This window comes from Ctenopharyngodon idella, chromosome 7 (genome assembly GCF_019924925.1).
Source record: "Ctenopharyngodon idella isolate HZGC_01 chromosome 7, HZGC01, whole genome shotgun sequence".
In the NCBI taxonomy this organism is placed as follows: Eukaryota; Metazoa; Chordata; class Actinopteri; order Cypriniformes; family Xenocyprididae; genus Ctenopharyngodon; species Ctenopharyngodon idella.
In genome coordinates, this window is record NC_067226.1 from 8,848,584 (window position 1) to 8,871,242 (window position 22,659).

Sequence of the window (22,659 nt, forward strand, 5' to 3'; positions counted from 1 at the left end):
TCAGAACAATTTTTCCAGCTGATGAACGATAAAAACATTGACAGCCAATCAGAATCCATCCTGCTTTAAAGAGCTCGAGCATTTAAAGTGGCAGACGACATAACTGCAGCGCGCTATTTGCTGTTAACGTCTGTTTGCATTAATTCCTGTATAAATATATGTTAGCTTCTCCTTTGGACGAAATATTCCTTTAGAATTAACCAGACAATAAAAAGCTAACAATGCAGTGATTAACAAGTCATTCCCTGTGCATCATCACAAGAAAACAAATCACAACAGATGCTCTTACAACTAAGAGCCTGCCAGACATTCCTGAATAAAACCCATGATGTATTTCTGCTTTAAAATGAGGAGAGGCGAGCAGAGGAGAGGCTGGTTCAGGAAAAAAAGAGAGAATGACAGTGGGCATAAGAGAGAAAGAGTAAGAGAGAGAGAGTAAGAGAGAGGGGGGAGGGGGGCTGGGGGAAGGGCAGAGACAGGAGCTGCTCAGCTTCCAAAACAAATGAAATTGAACACACACACACACACACACACACACACACACACACACACACACACACACACAGAGACAGCTCCAGTAAAAATACTCAGCAGGCATAATACTGTTTGAAAGCAGATTCTGCCGACAAAGATGCCATGGCTGCAGCTTACAAGAACTATTCTAATTTCTCCCAATAATGACCCATACCAATCCAATCAGATATTAATTCACTTACTGAATATTCCAAAAAGTGTCAGGAACGAATGCAGAAATGACAATCAATAATTGAGCTATTTAGGTGAAGGGATGGAGAAAATAGAACTAAAGCAGATGCAGACATTCATTAATGGAGAAATCATTCGGTCTGGTGAACACTCAGAAAAAAGCTCAAAAAAGCAGGTGAAATACTGCAGACCAGCCAGGAACATCTCACATAACAAACACTCTGACAGCACAGAAGACTCACACAGAATTGAAGAGAGATCTGTCTGTGTGTGTGTGTGTGTGTGTGTGTGTGTGTGTGTGTGTGTGTGTGTGTGTGAGAGAAAGAGAGCAAAACGGAATGAGGGAGAATGTATGATTGAGCTTATGAGTCTGAACGGCTCAAATGAAAGCGGACAAAGATAAAGAGAGAGTGAGAGAGTGAGATGGAGGCTCCTGACCATGAGCACGCACACTGCATCTCTCAACTGCTTCACATGTAAGACTGTGCATGTCGGTCAGTTTTCTCTCTCTGAGTCACATTTGCTTTTTGACATGCCCAGAGTGTCAAAGTAGTGAGATCTTTTATCACTCAAATTATGTAATAATGAATGCACTGAAGAAATTCTGGAAAATAAAATTTTAGGATCTAATCATAATAAAGCAGTTAGCTGGGGTTAAATTACATTCCAGGAAAGGGATATCATAGAGTGTGAGACATTGTGACGCATTGTGAAGCAATTTGCCGATCCACACTGAACCCAAAACTGATGCATACAGACGAGACAACTGGGAGTTTAACACATGCAGCCTTTTCTGTTTAACCTCATTTTGAGGTCGTTTGGACTGGAGGTCATGTGGAAACAACACCTGTTGTCAAATCAGCTCAGACAATTCGCAACGATGCTGGGAAAGTTCTGTATTGACGCTATGTGTGGAAATGAAAATGAATGATTTGAGAACATACAAGGACTCTCTGGTGTGAGAAGTCTGCTCTCTGTCAAGAGTTTTTGCCAACCACAAAGTGATTTTGAACCAATGATCATTTGTGTGGGCAGGGTTTCCCAGCACTGTGAAGATCACTTTTAGTTTTTGTTTCATACTATTCATAAAACTGCCATAGCTGTCACAGTGTTTGTCATTGGCATTGTTGTCATTTGGCACTGATGTTGTATGCTGTGACAATTTTAGGCTAAGGATTTAATGACATGTAGCCTAATATAGGCCTAAATATGATAAAACAGTATTTTGTATGTCACACTACATCATAATCAATTAATATGGGTGTGACCCCATTAGCCATGTAGTACATACACTATATTGTTCAAAAGTTTGGGATTGGTAAGATTTTTTTATGTTTTTGAAATAGAGGGTATGCACGTGACGTCACCGTCGACCGTTACGACTGCGGTTACGCCCACTGAGTGGCAAAAGACTGAGTGGCAGCATTGGTTTTCAGCATGAATGCCGCGAAAAACACACAAAACACATCCAAAACAGGAAAGACCTTTGTGAGTGACTGTACAAATAGCTTTGACACAAAATCTGAGGTATATTTTTACAGACTGCTGAAAGCTACAGAAAAAAGAAGCTAATAGGTCGCTGTAATTCACAGAAACAGCTGGACTCCAGGCAAAGAAACATGTTTTGCAAGTTATCATTGTGTTAAAATGTTGGATTTTGGGGTAAAATCATACCTTATATATTGTATTGTTATATATTGTGTTGACAACTCATCAATTTAATATTTACCATCTTATATTCTGCATAATTGGGTGTTTTTAAATAAACACTGACAAAAATGCAAGTTTTAGGGTTGGATGATATGACAAAATATAACATTGATATAAGTGATCGCTCCGGTTTAGACCTACCTATATTGTAGTTATATAAAGCGTTCACAGGCAGATTTGCTTTATGTATTTCCCCGGCGTCGAAATCAGGCACATATAAATGTCAGGAAACACGATTCCTGGCTGCATGCCAATCCATGGATTAGGTTTCTTTGACATGTAATAAGGAATACTTTTGAGCCCAACCTTTAGTGTAATCGTTTGTTTTACTCGCGTTTTCGCAGTTTCCCCTATTAAATCCAGTCATGCAGCAGGTTCTTTTGCCACTCAGTCCAGCTGAGGGAGCGCGTTCCGACGGGAAAGTGACGTCTATGCATACCCTCTATAAGTCTCATATGCTCACCAAGGCTGCATTTATCTGATCAAAAAGACAGTAATATAGTGAAATAGTACTATAATTTAGAAGATCCATTTACTTTTTTAAAGGGGTTATGAACTGCATTTTTTTTAAAATTATTATTATATAATGATCTCTGAGGTATAAAAACATCCTAATTTAGAAGTAATAAGTTATTTTCTATCCTGTTTTTGACCCTCTCTTTTAAACACTCCATTTTGATGGGTGTGCCACATTCAAGACTTGGAAGTAAACACCCACTGCTCTGATTGGGAAACAGTTTTCCATATTAAAATAATTGTCAACGTTACACGTCTGAAATTGTTTTGAAAACTTCCGATGCTGAAAAATATCTTGTTACATAGATGAAACATTTGCCAACAATGTGAAACATTTATGTGCATTACGTATGCTTTACAAGTCTTGGTTGTGGCAAATAAAGTTTAAGTACTTGGAGTTACCACATAATTGACAAAGGATGACTTACAGTGTTTTGTGTAAATGGAATTATGAATGAATGTACCATTGTTTGTCACGCTGTCTTTCTTATATTCATAGTTCATCCTTTTCGATAAAGTGAAAAACATGTACATTGTCATTTGCAGTGGCGTGTTTTAAATAAAATGAAAAATAAGAGCATATGTTGTGATTTGTTCTCTTGTGATGATGCACAGGGAATGAGTTGTTAATCACTGCATTATTAGCTTTTTATTGTCTGTTTAATTCTAAATGAGTATTTCGTTCAAAGGAGAAGCTAATATATTTACACAGGAATTACGCAAAAAACGTTAACAAAATAAATGTCTTACTGATGGCAAAACTGATGTTGCTCACTCAAGCTTTTATTCAGGATTATAGGGAATGGCTTTAGATCAAAACAGTAACAGAAGCAGTGTTCTCTATGTGCTTTCTTCCGTATCCAATAATCCAACCCATTAAACCTATAAATGCCGAAGCAAAGGAAAGAACAGCAAATCACAACTATTCAGTTTGACTGCAGCGCAAATCACAACTATCAAAATTATTCAGTAGTTTGACTGTGGCGCTACATATATGGCGCTGAGTATAAATACTCAGTACTAGAGTTGTCAAAAGCACCGACTTCAGAATCAAGTCGGTACTGAAATTTAAAAAATAAGATGCTTTGAGCGCTGTTGAGCGGATTCGGAAACACCTCTGATTGGCTATTGTGTTCACGGCTCATCGGATATGTCTGTGATTGGCTACAATGATCAACGCCCTGGAGTGTTTGAAAGCACATGGAAGTGTTTGAATTTGAAAGCGTTTTGAAAGCGGGAGCGTTTGAAAGCAGCTGTCTATCAGTGGACCAGTCCATGATAGATGCTTGTTTTCAAACGCTCCCGTGTGTATCTGTGTAAGCGCTTGGTGAAGAGCGTCATTGATGACTATTTACAACATGTTTTTCAAGTGTTGATCATTGAAGCCAATCACAGACATCCGATGAGCGCGTGAACACAATGGCCAATCAGTGGTTTATGAATACTCTCGACAGCTCTCAAAGCGTCACATTTTTAAAATTTCGGTACTTTTGACAACTCTACTCAGTACATATCAAACCATCTGTATCAGACAAAGCAATAGTGACACATGATTAAAAAACACTGTTACTTACTGTCGGATCCAATGTAGTTTTCACTGCATCATCTTTTATTTTCAGTCTCTCTGAAAAGCTTGTCTTATTTAAAAATGAATCCACAGTTAAATGAAGCAAACAAACGAACAGTGTCTTACTGACACGATTTGATGGAACTTCGTTAAATATAAAGTTCATCCACGCTTTCTTAATGTTAGGATTACAAAGATGGCAATGCAAAGACACTGTTGTTCCATATCTTGGCACTTCAAAACGTCTTGTAATCCTCTGAGGCATCTCTATCATGAAAAAGCATGCACGAATTGGTGAACGGGGCTAAAGAGGCAATGATGTAGAAGTAGGCATTGATTTTCGTCTGCTTTTGTTGCACTATGATATAATAATGTCACAAAATCCAAAACGAGTCGTTTTCTGTTTCTGAATCAGACACACAATTATTCATTATATTTAATGAATAATCCAGAAACTCTCTCTCTCAATGTTCTGTGAACCCATCCCCCTAAACTGCAACTAGCATCCCAAATGAAGCTAACACACGGACAGAACCAGGTGTCCTGTTACAGGACACAAGAACACTGATAAGTTTTATTGCCGTCAGGAATGTGCAGAGACTTGTGACTCTGACTTCATTCTTTCTGAGAAGGACAAATAAATCCTTTTAATCTTATATATTCTATATGTATAACCACTTGAGAAATGCATAAACATGTACCCAATTTTCCCATCTCATGATTTTCCTTTTATAGGGTTTGGACTATGTATTAATTCTCTCTTTTGAACTCTTTTGGTATTATTGTTTCAGAGTTGCATACTATGGTTAACTAAAATCACATGGGTAGCATGTTTGGTATCGATGGACTCCAACCTTCCTATTTGGTAATTTATGTTACATGTTGCTAACTCAGTGACACAATAGTATTATAAGAATCTAGAAGGTTATTCTCTCATACATCCAATCCAATGTCTTATGCTAATTAATTACTAGAGAACAAAAACTCGTAAAGTTCCCTCTGAGGGAACAACTCCTTATTGGCTCAGTCACCTTAAGAGGGTGGGGCATCTTCACACTTTAAAATCACTGATCACAAGATCACAGGGCTTTTTTACTGAGAAAACTCCGATGTGAAGATGATGCTAAGAAGCTAGAAGCTTATAAGGAACCCCAAGCTTGTGCCAGGCTCCAGCCTAGACTTTTCATTCACCAAAGATCCTCTGAATCCAACTGGTTCTCCCTCATCAAGACAACATCAGCAAAGATCAACTGAAGCCTCAACAAACTGCATCAGGACAAGTTTAATTCAAATTGGCAAGACATGCAAGTATCAAACTTAGTCTCATTATTTGATACATTAAGTATCCTTACCCCTTTTAAAGAAGGGCGTGTTAGAACTAAACTGATGGTTTGCTCAAGGCTGTTGATCTGCTGAATTTGATCTTGCTTTCCTGTATTCTGCTTCAGCTCTCTCTTTCCCTTGGTAAACTGTATGCGTTTATGTGTGTGAATGTTAGAGTAGTTTAAGTGTTTAGTCTAGTTAATAAAGTCTTGTTTAGGTCCCACGTAAAGTTGTCCTTGTTTCATGTTCATATACTGGAGTCCCTAATCATGCAGATCTTGACTACATGCTCTGAGTAGTACTGTACAATATGAATGTTATTACCCAAACCCTGGAAATTAACATTCCTTAGAATTAATAAATAATTAACACTGAGTGCTCACTGGACAAACAGGTTAATTGATTGTAATATTGATTTTATTACATTAAGTTAATTTTATTAACTGATCCAAATATTTATAATTAATTATAACTAGTTATGATTAATTATTCATATTTATTTTGAGCTAATTTGCTACAGTTTCAATAAAAGCTGTTTTTGGACTGATGAAGTTTCAGTTCAAAAACTTACAGTATATATTCTAGTACAATGACCTCTTATATGTCAAAAGATCAAGGAAAATTTGATTTCTCAACTCATGACCCCTTCAGTGTGCTCCATATGACCTCTGTGACAACAAAGCTGAATTTTCAGCAGCCATTAATCCAGTCTTCAGTGTCACATGATCCTTCAGAAATCATTCTAATTTAAGAATCTTTTGGGATTATTTTGAACAGCAGTGTATATACACAGAAAGAAATATTTGAATTTTAATACAAACTAATTTGTATTGTAAAAAAAAAATCTAGTTTATTGTTTAAAAAAATAATATGGCCATCATATAACCTGACATATCACATGACATTTGCAGGATTTAGCCTAGAAAACTATGATACAAATAAGTTTAAAATACAGAATACATCAAATACTTTTGTGAGCAGCAAAGTGCATACCTGCGTGATATTCATGTTTTGTTTCTCTGATTTTTCCTCACCAAAGTCAACCGCCCACATACTATCCTTCTCCTACACTCAAAGCCCTCTCCCTCATCACAGTCCAGTGGGTCTAATACTTTATCCCACAGTCATTTACAAAAAAAATAATACAGCACAATGTCTCACACACACAAAATCCCAGCTGTCAGAAAGTAAAGGTCTTAGTTGCATCAGTGTCAATGTCAGATTCTGCCACCCTGCTGAAGTTTAATTGCACAACACTGTCATAAGAGTTTGAAAGTGGTTCAACAATACCACCACTCTAAAACCCACAGAGAGGAGAAACACGGTTAGAATTAAACTCAATGACTACACAGAAACAGTCAACTTCATTCAAACAGGGACTATAAACAGGTAACGCTAACGAAGCCTGAAATGTGAGCTCACTATTTTTAAACATATCCACCTTTTTCCTACGCCCAATGACGCTTTGAGCAAATGATGGGATTAACTTCCGTTAAACTGTAAACAATCAGTGAAAGGCTCGCTCTATGAACACAATAAGCTTTTTTATATAAAAAAAAACTGGGTACAATGAAGTGACATTATTCTGTTCACCCTTCAATCATTAAACATTAAAAGGATACTTAAACGAGTAAAAGCATTAAGAAATTACGTAAAACAGACCATGAATTACCACAAAAACTTGATTCTTTCTGCAGCAATATTACGGACATGTTATATCACTGTATTATGTAACACACGTTGCCTTAATCAAAAATGTTCATTAACTTTAGCATTGAGTGATAATATTTTGAAGCGCTTTCAATCATTTTGACTAATTTATCTGCTTTAGAAAACACTGCTAATAGGGTAGGAAGTGAAAAGTTGAGACTGAACCTTCTGGTGAAAACAACAAACGTCTCTCTGGTGACACATGCAGGACTTCTCCAATCATTTAGTCCACTTAAACCCTGCCCCAAAACTGCTGTTCATCTGCATCCACATCTGCACAACAACCAATGCATAGAACAAAGTCCACATCCTGTGTTTTTTCTTTCAATTATCTGTTAACATTTTAAAGAATCCATGTGAAAACAAACCTGGAAAGAGATGTGAGGATTTAGGGAGAAAAACAAGAAATTCTTAGTGTATTCCAGTGAATTATTCATGGGATGTATCGTAAAGTAAATCAGGAGAGGAGACCACGAGTGCGCAGGATATCTTGTCTTTCTATATATATTTTCACAGCCGTATACAAAAAAAAAAAAAAAAAGAAAATAATCAGGAGGAAAAGAACGCAGCAGACTGAAAAGAGCCCTTGCAACAGATATTCTTGTCATACCATTAATCTACTTTCTACTGTCGAACACAAAGAATGTTGGTAACCAAACAGTTCACATTGTCTACCATTCTATAGACCAAAAAAAATTCCTCAAAATATCTTCTTTTGTGTTCCACAGATGAAAGTAAGTCATACAGGTTTGGAACAGAATTTTCATTTTGGGGTGAACCATCTCTTTGGTTCAGAAAGTAGCGAGAGAACTTTTGTTACACATTGTGATGTAATACCGAGTTTATTATCAAAAGAAAAAACGCAGGACAGGGACTTGGTTCTATGCATTAATTGTTGTGCAGATGTGGATGCAGATGAACGGCAGTTTCAGGGGCAGGGTTTAAGTGGATTAAATGATTGGAGAAGTCCTGCATATGTCACCAGAGAGATGTTTGTTGTTTTCACCAGAAGGTTCAGTAATGGCATTCTGATTAAACATAAGTTTAAAACTTTTATAAAAAATAAAAAAAATTAAACAAATGCACGGGTGAACTGTTCACAATAAGATTTATAATAGAAAATATATAGAGTGCATTTTCATACCAAATTTAAGAAAGATTCCACAACATGTTCAGTCATGTTGAATGTATGTTGTTCAGGCACCAGATTCCTGCATATAAATACGTTTGCAATCATCACAGTCAAAGAAATACTGTAATTCATGCAAAAATGTCCATCACATTAGGCTATTTCACTAAAGCGCTGTATTACCTAATGCAACATGTAATTTAATCATCATAAATGTAAGGTATTTTGCTATAATTGAAGGCATTTTCAGACTTTAATTTAAAAAACGACCTCAATAATACATTATCAACCTCAAACTGGTGAAAAGGCTCTGGCTTTTTTATTCAGCTTTATTGTATTTAGATATGGTTACTAGGAAGTTTTGTGAGTATAAAGCGCAACAGATATGTGATCATTACAATGCTTTTTATGATGGGTTTACATAATAGCCCGGTAAGATAACATACGCATACATATTTATATTGAACATTGAGTTTGACAAATTATAGAACTTGAATTTATATTAATAATATATGCTTTCTACATTATACCTTCAAAAATATAAAAGTATGGTAATCGTGATAATGTTACATCATCATACTGAAAACCCCTAATCTGTGTGACTCATGTGTTGTCTGAGTTTGATGAAGTTCCAAACAAACTCAGCGTTTAGGGAGCAGTGATCACTGCATAGAGACCCTGTGAATTAGAACGCAGCTGGAATCTGACCATCTATTGAAGGGCTTATTAAACAGGTGCACCTGATTAGGGGAGGTCTGTGTATTAATAAGCACACTCAACACAAACAGCACAAAGGTTAAAACTGTTCAGTGTATAAGAAAAAAAGAAAAAGTGAATTATTTACTTATGTAATGCAAATTTATGGGTTAGTGTATTTGTCTTGGGGCGGCATAGAAAGAGGAGTACTTCCTTTTCATTTCTTCTGAAAAACATTTAAATTTTTTTTTTTTTTTTTTTTTACACAAATGTGTGTGTGTCTGTATATTTTGGCTCCTGCTGTTCAGGGTAAATCTGTGCCAGGTACATGCTCCAATATCGCTTCATGCGGGTGATCCAGCTAAATATTCTTCAAGGTCATGCAGATTTTTTACTTATTAAAAACAGAAAGGAGAACATAAAAAGCCACATACACCAGCACAAAACATGAAGATGTGTTTCCAATGCTGAAACAGAATCATTTTTCAGGCTCAGGTGTGTAACACATTAATTTGAGTATTTGTGTAGGTGTGTTTGTGGTTTGTCTTTGGGGCTCAGGTGCACATGGGCCCATGATGAAGATCATCTTTCCTGAAGTGTAATTTCAGAGGATGAAGGTGATTCAGAGACAGAATCCTTCCGTCCTTCCGCATGCCTATCTGTCTGCTGCTGTGACTGAAGGCCAACAAACAGTTGAGGGGTCGCAAACAAACACCTACCCCCAATTTCACTTGTATGCACACTCTCTTTCTTTTTAGCTAAGAGCCCAGAACACAATTAGTGTGCCAGCTTTTCCTCCAACTCTCTCTCTCTCTCTCTCTGGTCCACCCCTCCCCCACCATCTCCAGCCCTGCAGCTTACTGGCGGAAGATCAACACTCACATACCTCAGTGCTTTGTGTTTCACCAACACAGCTCCAGCGGTGGGTGCACAGCACACACATACATCTATGTAACCATTCTATCATAGCATGATCTAAAGGGTTCAGATATGACAGCAGTAAATAGCAAAGTCCCCAGCAGAGCCACTTAACTGTCTACAAACACATCGCACACAAACAGCGCTACTAATGCTGTGTGTGCTACTCAATGGAGCTCCTTCAGAAAAGAAGGAACAAATTCAAAAAAGCAAAATGTTCTGTTTTACTGTCACGTCAAATAATTAATTATACAAATACATCTTTTGGTGAAAGAGACCTATTCTGATATTATGTTTATGTTTATATGTCTGATAAACAATATGCAGAAGCGATTTTTATTTAATGTATTCTGTTTTTATTGAATTTTATTTTCATATCACATCAATAAAAACAGTTTTTTATAACAATTGCAGCAACAGCAACAACGATAATATTAACGATAGGTGAAATAACCTGACAAAGTGTAATGTTTTCAAATTAAGAAATAAAGAGAGACTATAAACTTTGCATAAATGTAATAATTTGTTTTAAACTACAGTTTAAAATTAAGATTTAGGGGTTTTTTTTTATTAGGCTAAAGACAACTAGACTAAGTTCACTAGAATAATTATAAAATTTTAGGAAAGTAACAAACGAAACAGTAAATACATTAGAAAATGGTGTTAAACATTTTTTATGTTTTTACAAGCTACAGTTGCATTTTGTTAGTCTAACTTTACAAGACTCATTCAATTTTATTAGGACTAAAATTTTACATTTTAAAAAGATGAAATACGTTTGATTGAATTCAAAACATTTATTGCGTATTTTCTTTATAAAAATTCTGTTTGCTCATGTTCAGATTTTTTACAATTATTATTGAAAATTGTGCCTGCAAAAAAGCAGCTAAAATATTTTGTTTTTCAAACGTCTATAATCCGTCATCTAGAAATAATAATTTGGTCCATGAGTAGTGGTCAACTGATATAAGGCTTTCGGCAATATCTAGAGTCAATAGCAATAATATACAGGAAGGCCTAAAGCTGGACACTTTCTGAGTTGTCATTGCTGTTGTTTTAAAATATGAATACACAATACCATTTTAAGTAGCTAAAGATCTCCATTTCACTATACATAGAAAAAAATAAAAAAATATGAAATACAAAAACTTAAGTTTTCCCTTTACGCACATTACACAATTTAAATGACTTAACAAAATATAGACAACATTGCTGAACTGCAACACATTTTCCAGAAAATGCACTCAAACTTCACACAAAAATATAAATGTTGTATGCCTTGACAATATTGTTGGTATTTTGAAACTGATAATAAAAGTGAACTAACACTGCCGTTAATGGGTCAAGCAAACTATTATCGACAAATGCCGACAACTTCCCAAAGGCCACATAATCAGCCTGACTGATACATTGGTCTATCATGATCATTGAGTCCCTGAGTCAATTTAAGTTTGGTTTTGAACACTTTCAAATCATTTGTTTTTAACGGGAGGATGGAGTAGGTGGCCTTGAACATTTGCCAGAGTGGAGGCTTGCTGCTAATCACTTACCGTTTGCAAGTTGAGAAACTAACATGTAAAACCAAGGATATGACAGCTTTCTGAGCCCACATGGCATTCTTACACACGTGTTGATGAAGCAGGTGCAAAGGCACTAATCACTAATGCATTCCCCCCCCCCCCCAAAAAAAAAAAAAAAAAAAAAAAAAACTTTTTCTGATGTCTGTCAGTGTGTAATACCTTCCTTTCAGGAACAGCCGGCTCTATTAATCACACTTAAATAATATCTCAAACACACAAACTTTTCTCCCTACTAGGGCAAAAATCATAATTGTCGATTATTCTCTTGAAATTGTAATTGCGATTATTAATTACGATTATCACAATTTAAATTGAATGATGTATTGAATAGCTTTACACCATTGTTTGAAGCAACTGCATGCCATATTTTTGTATAAAAAATAAAATAAAAAAAAACTGAAAACACTCTTCCTGAAATGTTTTATTGTTTCCTCAAATGTCAACTATACATTGGTTTGGTTTCTTCTTTAAATAATAATAAAAAGTCAACATATGCATGGTATAATAATAGGGGCTTTTGCATCGGGTTGTTCTTGGAACTTAGATATAGGAAGTAGCCACCAGTGTGGTTCTCCGAGAACTAATGTTCCCATAGGGCCTGAAGTGACGTAAATTGCGCTTGTTGTTGTTACTTTTATTTCTACTGTGCGGCGGACTTTTATTTTGACGACGCTGAGAACCGTTCAGACAGATCTTGAGCACACAGAGCTCGCATTCTGTCTTCTTTAGTTTACGATCTGTTTAACAGTCCTGTCTAATACGTTATTAGATAGAACTGTTATACAAAGAAAGTAGACAGTATATGAAAAAGTATTAGCTTTTACCGTGCCCGTGTGGTTGATGCCCAATGTCGCTAGCTTAGCAGAAATACTTAATCATGTTTTGCTTGGTCCGCTCAAAGCCGCGCTGGATTTTCTCCTTAGCATAAGGTTGAGAGGTCCTATCGCTGTTTTTCATGATTGTAGAGTTAGTTAGTTCGTGGAGTAAATACATAGGCTGTGTACACGGCTTTTCAAAAATGGCGGATGCTGGTGTCTCAGGGTTTTTTTTATTTATTTTTTTTTATATTGAATCAATCATAATCAACAATTTTACATTAGCCAGGGGATGAAAAGAGGAAAAGAAAAGGAGACAAAAAAACTAACAAATTAACAAATTAATTTAAATAAAAACACAGAAATGTTTACATACATTAATACATTTAACAGCTTTCTGCTGGTGTTTCGCGTGCGTTTGACATATCAGCGTACACCTACGTCACTGGTAGCTCCTTTTGTGCTGGGTTAGACCTTTTACATTCTAAAGTAGTCGTGATTCGCCTCTCGCAATGTAACATCTTCTAAACACACCTCTTAAACACGCAGCATAATGTAAATGGATATTTTTCCTTATAATCGCACCTTTAGACGATTACGAAATCATGGCATCCGTAATCGCGATTAGAAATTTGATTAATTGTGCAGCCCTACTCCCTACAGAGTCCAGGACATTCAGATCTAAAGGTGTCCCATCTCTTCAAGCTCTAATGCCTGGACACAGTCAGACTACAGAGGACTTTCTGCAGGAGACTTAATGAAAAATTCAGACCAGACCTCAGAGCATAATATGAATCCAAAACACAAGCAAACTAGTGACCAAAGCACACTTGAGCTTTATTCTTTTGGAAGAGAAAGGACATCAATCATTGTTACTGTGTTTACACAGAGAAATATATTGAATTATATTTCACCAAATGCATTTCCAAACCACTAAATGCAAAACACACTGACAGTTGTAGGGTGGTAAAAAAAAAAGTTTAGAAGTTTTACATGATTACTGATTAGCATGACCGTACACATTTATTAAAGTCATGATGAAACAGAAGTAGCGAGTGGTCTTTTCTTGCCTATTGTGATGTAAATCTGAGTGTAATGGATTATTGACAAAGAAAAAAATGTAAGGCAAGGATTTGATTTTATCCACCAGTTGATGATTGGATTTTGAGATTTGACTGTTGCAATCAAATGAATGTGCTTACAGTCAATTATTTTGGGTTTAAACTAGAGATGCACCAATGTATCGACCGCCGATATTTATCAGCTGATTTTTGATCAATAAATAAAATAAAATAAAATAAAATGAATAAATAAAAAGTAGGTCAGTACACTTAAATCAAATCATGATATAAACTAGTGTCTTTGAATATTAAGCCGCAAAAGGACTATTTAAATATGAATCCTGCATGTTCTGCGTGTCTCTGTGTGAATGAATGGCGCAGACACGCGGTTTCATTTCCTCAAACACACTCACTGAAGCACACGTGATGCTCGTGGTGTATTTCAGCCTCTGCCGCCTCACTATATGAGGACATGAATGAATGAACTTCATCTCCAGAATCACTTTGTGAGCATTTTACCGTTTCATTTGAGAAAATCTATCGTCATATCAGAAACTCACAAAAAATTTGGTCTTCACAGCAACCCGTCAAAATAAAAGTTCAGTTTAACTTGAAGTAATTGTGACAGAAATATATAGTGTTGTACAGTAGAATTTAGCTACGTCTCAATGTAATAATTATATGGATTTAATTTATACTGTGAAAAATATGCAGTGTTATTTTATACTTGTTTACTTTATTTCTATACCTGAAAACTGTTAAACCTACCTAAAAGCACTGTTTATTTCATATTTATCTTTGTTCTGTTGTATTTATGTATTTATGTTGGCCTGCTGAATGTGAAATGGATCCAATCCATGTTCATTAGAATTTATTTGATGATGCAGCAATAAACTAGCTAGTATAACTTAATGCATGTTTTTTGAACTTTGCTGATTTAAAACATGATCAAAACATTATACAAAAAAAAAAAAAAAAAAAAAGAGCAAGTGGCAAATATTGGTATCAGAATCGGCCAATAATTGTTTGTTAAAATCGGTATTGGTGCATCCCTAGTTTAAACAGACTAAATGATTGGAAAAGTCCAGCATGTCATCAGAGAAAAGTATTTTTCACTGAAAGAACAAATTATGATTAATTATTACAAGCTCAAAAAATAATACTAAAATATGAAACGCATGGATGAATCGTTCAAAATAAGATCTATAACCTGCATTTACAAAACACCTTCAAGTACAAAACAAATCACAGAGAGAGTGAGAGGATGAGCTCTTCTCAGCATCCTCTTTCTTCAGTCAGTCTGTATGTGCATCACTGTCTCTTGGCAGCTTTAAAAACATAAAATCTAATTTGTTGGCCATGTGGAGCTCATCGTGTCTTAAATCTAAACCTCAGTTATCTATAATGCTGTGATGTAGTATGCTGAGAGGAGACAGAGAGAGTTTAATATGCGATTAAGACAACAGTCCTTGTCCAAACACAGCATGAGTGCTGAGCTGACTACACGTATTTATAAGCCATAATAGCAGCAAATGACCCCAAATCAGTAAGATGATTCCACATATAATTCTGGTAGAAATTTCTCTATTCCAGTATTTGGTTATGTGCTGTATTGTGTGCTAGAACGTGCAGTGTGAGCTAAACCCCCAGGAAATTGGTACAGGAGCTAGAGCCAGGTAAGAGAACATCTGCTGAAGGGAGATATAACACACAAACACACACACACACACACACAAACACGCACACAAACACACACACACACACACACAACCACAATCCCCACCTTAATCACCTCTGTGTTGATGGAGGCTATTTGTGTGGACAGAGATAGCTGGCTACAGCCTGAGAGGGAATGAGCACATCAGTATGAGCGCGTGTGGATCTCATCAAATGGGTAAAATAATGAAACAAGAATGCGTGTACATTAAAATTATTTTTTCCTCTGTACTGACATACAGCAACATCCAAAAACACAACTGAAAATTCCAGCAGGTAGGCAACAAGACTATGTAAAACTCACATGTTTTAAAAACAGCTTAGGTTACATCAACTCTTACCTAATCACTATTATATAAATCAGCACCAGATACGAATATCATGCTCTGTGGGAATCATCACAATTCCTCTGACTGAAACTGCAAAGAAGGGTAGGTATAAAGAATTGTGAAGTTAAATAAGAAATCTGATACATGATTCAAAATTCCCATCTGGGATTAATGAAGTTCAGTCTTAACCCAAAAGGAGATTTTGTTGTAATAATTAAAATGATCCACCTTTATGCTAAAGGTATTTAAAGTTTCTGGAAGTCATTACTAATATAATATACTAAAATGTTATGTTTACTATACTCAATATTTATTAGAGATGCACCAATGTATCGACTGCCAATATTTGATCAATTTAAAAGGTCGATATAACAAACCAATGGTTTATAAATTAACTGCATGAAGGCATTTATACAGTTGTATAATGTCTGTTGCATAATCCAATGTTGGGTAAAATAATTAAATACTTGCTAAAATAAAATGAAATCTGTTCAAAATACAGCCAATCAAAACACTAATCTATTTTAATCACAAAAGTTCAAATAAGAGAGCAAGTGGTGTATGTGGTATAGGGTCATTCCCTGTCAAATCTACCAGAGGTCCTGGACTAAAATGTTTGATTTTGATTTTTTTTTCTGGTGAAAGAAATACATACATGAAGAAGAAAGACAAAATATCAAACATCATGGATGAATACTACTGTGTAATCCACTATTTTGTAGAGGGGTGTCAAAATGACAATTTTCACCTGAGATCTGGAGCCAAATTAGAGGTGGGTAGCATCATTATTTTATTTTTACACAGAGATTGGTAGGTCTATTAGTACAATCTGTTGACTTTCACAATCTTTGTTGCATTATATGCCAACAGTGACAATTCAAATATGGGAAAAAGCACTTCTTTTGTTTTTTGCCGAAAGTTTGCATGTCTGTAACTCAAGAACTATTAAAGATCTCTTATCCTTTTAGATTTTGGTTCTTAAACTTTTCTTTTAGGATCATAATTTTTAAGGCTCAATGTGGTTTACTTCCAGAGATATGGGGATCTCAATGCAGCTCCATGAGCAAATTGGTAAATTGTACACATTTTCAGAGGTCAAAAACCAAATGTGAGTCACTTTGCATACAGCAGATACTTCTTCCGTTTAAAGAGGAATATCTGAAGAACAAATAATGTTGAAACTAGAAATATATCTCATTTTTTTTCTATCATCACAATTGCACAGAACATACCTGTCTGAGAATATTCCTTTTCCCATGTTTGCATACCTGTAGCTAGAAGTATTAAAGATATCTTAATATACCTCTAGATTATCATTCTTAATAAACTTTTCTTTTGTAATCTTCAATTTTAAGGCCCTATATGGGGATCTCAATACAGCTCTATGTTCAAATTGTTGAATTTTACCCATTTTTAATGGTTGAAAACAAAATGTGGTTAACTTTTACCCTGATACTTATGTTTAAAGAAGAATGTCTTAAGAACAAATAATACTGACTAGAAATATTATATATATTGTTTCCCTCAATATATTGTTTCCCTCTATCAAAACAATTGAATACAACACACCTCTCTGAGTGCCAAAAAATATACTGAAATGGTCAAGTTGAGGCACATTAACTTGCTCTCAAAAGTTTATTTATAAGAATCTATATATTTGAATCAGTTTTAGGGATATTTGGAAGGAGGGATTTTGTTCATTTTAACAGCTTCTGAAGCTACCAAGCGTTCAAATATGCAGTATTTTAACTACATAGTGTCATCATGGGATTGAACAATATAGGGCCTCAAAAATGAAGATTCTATAACAAAAGTTTCATAAGAACAAGAATCTAAAATTATATTAAGATATCTTTAATATTTATTGAGTTACAGACATGCAAATAATACATTTTTTGGCACTCGGAGAGGTGGGTTGTATTAATTTGTTTTGATAGAGGGATACAAGATACATTTCTAGTTTCAGTATTATTTACTCTTCAGACATTCATTTTTAAACACAATAAGTATGAGCTGTTTGAAAAGTTACCCACATGTGGTTTCGACCATTGAAAATGGGTAAAAGTAAAAAATTTTAACAGAATCACATTGGGATCCTAATATCTATGGGATTAAACCATACAGGGCCTTAAAAAAGAAGGTTACAAAACAAGAGTTTAAGAATGAGAATCTAGTAGGACATTGAGAAATCTTTAATATTTTTAGAGTTACATACAAACTTTGGAAAAAGAATATTATTTCACTAAGACAGGTTGTCTTTGCACTATTGTAGACAAATGTGTTGACAGAAAAAAATAAGATACATTTCTAGTTTCAACATTATTTGTTCTTCAGATATTCCTCTTTAAAATATATCAGCTGTATGCAAACTTGCAAAGTGATCCACATTTGGTTTTTGACCACTGAAAATGTGTATTTATCAATTTACTCATGGAGCCGCATTGAGATCCCCATATCTCTGGAATGAACCATATTGGGCCTTACAAATTAAGATACCACAAGAAAAGTTTGTTAAGAATTACAATCTAAAATGAAATTAAGAGATCTTAAGAGACCCAAGTTTGGTTTGAAAATGAAAAACGTACCAAGCACAATGTTCTCTCACCATTCCTGATTTTTAACATGCAATTACTGCATTTGGCCGGTCTTGCGGCTGTCAGAGCAGAAACGAAAGCCGCTGCTCTCCGTGTTTTTCGTTGTCTCCGTGCACGTTCTTATGTAAATTGCGCGATCTTATTTTGTCCAATAGATGGAAAGACCCATACATTTACCCGCACACAAATCCTCCCCTTAAAGAAATCAGGACAGAAGTGGTTGAAAGTGGACAAAAGAGATGGATTGAAATACCAGGTGTTAACGGGTATGTGTCTACTAGTGATCCGATTGACCAAAATGCATCTAATACCAGGTGGAAACAGGGCCTAATACTTCTTGAGTTACAGCAAACCTCGGGCAAAAAACACGAAGTGCTTTTTCCCATTTTTGAACTGTCACTGTTGGCATATAATGCAACAAAGACTGTGAAAGTCAACAGATTTTACAAATAGACCTACCAATCTCTGTGTAAAAATAAAATAATGATGCTGCCATCTTTCTAGTCATTTTTACCCCCCTATAATTTAGCTCCAAATCTCAGGTGAAAATTGTCATTTCGACCCCCCTTTACAAAATTGTGGAATAGTGGATTTTACATACATAAATATACATCCATGACGTTTGATATTTTGGCTTTCTTCTTTATGTTTGTCTTTCTTTTGAGCCAGGAAAATTTGAGCCGGGGGAGTTTCTGAAATTTAGTTGATTTGACACAGAATGACTTTATAGGTATAGGAATTGGCCAATAGTTGTGTTAAAAAAAAAAAAAAAAAAATCCTATTGATGCATCCCCATATGGGAGAATACTATAAAGGAAGCTAACGTAACACTGAGATTTTATATACATAGGTAGTTGGAATGTTAACTTAAATAAAAAAGTTAACTAAATATAGCTCAGATTAGACTGTAATCTGCATTCTACACTGTAAAAAAAAAAATTCCCGTAAGATTTACGGTAAAAAAAAAAACGGCAGCTGTGGTTGCCAGAACTTTACCGTAAAAATTGTCTGTCTATTTTACAGTTCAAAACCATATAATTTAAAGGTTTATATTGTAATAATTACAGTTCATAGCTGCTTATTTTACACACTGTAAAAAAGACTGTTAAATTTACGGTAAAAAAATGTATTTCATTAACTGATATAATGTTAATTCACCAACCTATTAACGAACTAATATAGATATATCTGATATATCTGTTTTCTACTTTTGTAATACACTGACAACCACCAAACACAGTGGTGATGAGAGTCACATGATGAATCAAACTCATCACAAGCAGCTTTTCCAAAAGCTGAGGAGGATAACACTAATATATAGGAGGTGCACACAGTGTCATTCACACAAACACTAAACACCATCATGGTAACACGCATGAAAGTTTAAAAATGCAATAAACATTAATTTAACAACATTTGATGTAACATAAAACCATAATGTACATAACTGATTAGAAGAAACTAAGAAAAACTAAGAAGAAACAGATTTATTTCAACGAAAATACATCAAATGTGAAGTGTCACGCAGGGAATTGTGGGAATGTCAATTTACGTTTTTTCACTGTAAATTATACAATGACTTGTTATTTTTCACTTCCAAAAACAGTAAATTTAATGGTATTTTACCATAAAATTACATTAAATGTACCGCTAGATCTATTACAGTTATTCACCTTCTATAGTAAGGAAACTTTCTGTAAACCAATTAACTGTTTTTCACCGCAGCATTTTTACAGTCTTTTACCATTAAAATCACGGTCATTTTTTACAGTGTAATCTAAAACTGAGTTTAAAGCTGCTGAAGTGCAGAGACAGAGCTAGAGACCTAGAAGGCATGATGAATATCAGTCCAGTAAGCAACATGTGGGTAAGTCTACCTCTCTCATCCACCCTACACATTCTGCCAATTCGACTGTTATTCCAACCCAAAGTAACATTGTGTACAGCTGCTGATTACTGCCTTTAAGTAACTATTAAATATTTTTGAGGCGCTGTAAATATCAGGTTAGACTCAAGCCTAATCTAGTTATGGCTTTGCATTTCATCTCTGCACTGGTATGAAGAAGTGGACCTGCTAAAGACACAAACCAAGGACAAACAGTAGGTCAGTATGTAAGAAATTAATAAGTGGAAAAACATGACCAGAGGGCTAAATCTTTTTTCTAATTGACTGTAAATCAAAAAGACCAGATGAAACCTTGAATGAGAATGAATAAAAGTGAGCAGCACAAATCACAAAAGCACAGACATTTAAAACGGTGTGAATTTCTTTCAGTGCTGAGGATTTCAGTTTCCAAAGACACATATCAAAAAGCTTTATCAGACATGCACAACTTGCTAACATGAGAGAGAGAAAAAACAATAGCATGTTGTGGATTGGTATTTTCCATTCTTATAGAGTTATGAGCTTACAGTCCCTCTTAATTGAGATTCAAAGCATCAGAGCATCACAGTCATGCAACACCTGTCATTAACATATTACTTTAAACTTAAGGAGTTAGTTCATCCAAAAATAAATGCTGTTCCTACCCTGTATGACATATTTTCTTTTGTGAAACACAAAGATGCTGCAAGACAGCTTCAGTCACCATTCACTTTCACATCAGCTTTTTTCCCCACACAATAAAGCGAATGGTGACTGAGGCTGTCATTCTGCCTAAAATCTCATACTTTGTTCTGCATAAGTTTTTTACATTTTGGGTGAACTAACACTTTAAATAACAGCAATATAATCATACCATTTTGGAAGCTTTTTTTTTTTTTTTTAAGAAGACAAAACTTGTTCAGCCTAATATGAACAGAAGGATGTCGACTGGTATTGAAGCTTTTAAGGATGATAAACTCAAATGCTCACTGGGCATCTAAGTGATGACGTCTGACTGAAGTTTGACGATCAACTGCAACGTTCAGTTGTTATTTCGGTGCTGAAATCTGAGTGACATTGCTCGTGCACTTCCTCTTACTTGATTGACAGCACGTCAACAGCGCTCGCGCCTTGCACGCGAAGCGATGGAGCTTTCTAGCAAATCCACAAGTACAGGCGACTACACCACAGATTAACCATAAAAATCCACACATACGGTCTACTAACAGCAGGTATTAAAATAGCCCGAGTCTGAGACTGATTTTCAACAGATACTCTTAACGTGAGTTATTAGGGAGAAAAGAGTTAAAGTTAGTAATTCCCCTGAGGAGAGCGGTGGACAGACAGCTCCCTCTACATCAACAATAACACGCTGAAAGCTTTCTACAAGAGCTCCAATGCAAAATCATTTCTCATGCAACTTTGGCTACGGCAACAGAGGTTAAATGCATAATAACGGCCTCTTGATAAAGCAGGTAACTAGTACGCGTACTTCTAAGGGTACAATAAGATATCCCTACACACTATCCGACTGGAAATTGAGCGCAGCGTTTTACCTTTAGTTCCGCACTCTCCGCCATCTTGTGACTGCTAGCGCAGGCGTGACGCTGTCGGGTCACGTGGTATGCACGCGCAGCTCGTTGCCGGCGTAACCGCTCACACGTTTTTCAATGAGTAGTACCCAAAATGTTGCGTGGAAAACTTTAATCATGTTGGGGGAAAGCATGCTTACTACAAGTATCATATCTGAAAGAGAGGCCTTTAAATTGCATTAATTCGAATAGATTTTATTTAGCCTATGTAAAAATATATAAATAACCTACAAACTGTATTGGTATTTACCCTGAAATGCTTTACATTTGTTTTGACGTTGTTTTCAGTCATTACAAAGTATTTCTTTGAATCAGCATTTTGTCTTCTGTATTTTCATATTCCTGCACTCCAGTATAAAATAGCTTTCCACAGAGTTGAGTGCACATGCCAGCACTGGTCGGATAAGTGGATAATCAAATGAAACGAAATGCACTGTCTGCAACTGAAGGGTACGACTGAAGAAGTGCAACGTGTTTGTTTGACAAGAAACAAAGTTGATTAATAAAAGCAACACAGCTCCCGCCGAAGCAAATTTCATATTCAGATTTATTATTTACTGTTGTCTTTGAGAACGTATTCTGATCAGATCTTAAATACGAATCATATATCTTACTTTCATAATCTTCATTAACAGAATAATGTATTTGAACGCTCTAGATAGAACGCTCGTGCACAATTGAAGCGAAAATGATCGCTGAACACATGAGAATGTGCAGTGTCTGTTTTCACCACTAGATGGAAGTGTTGTATTTCACAACAGTAATAGACGCCGAGGCTCAGTTTCAGCATTGGGTTGGTGCGCTTTCGGTGTGCAGTTCTTTGCAGGCTAAACA

General features: G+C 35.6%; 1 protein-coding gene across 2 annotated transcripts in view; it reads right to left on the reverse strand.

Annotated features, from left to right (window-relative positions):
- The window catches only part of pias1a (protein inhibitor of activated STAT, 1a), a 49,176-nt gene extending 27,302 nt beyond the window's left edge, over positions 1-21,874 (reverse strand). Inside the window, exon 1 of one of the 2 annotated variants that reach the window (XM_051900471.1) lies at positions 21,790-21,874. In XM_051900471.1, the coding sequence (XP_051756431.1) occupies positions 21,790-21,813 (24 nt within the window). In that variant the 5' untranslated portion in view covers positions 21,814-21,874. Of the gene's footprint in view, positions 1-4,505; positions 5,843-21,789 lie in introns of those variants that run through there. The other variant, XM_051900470.1, reaches the window with a different exon arrangement.
- Positions 21,875-22,659: the final 785 nt, after the last annotated feature.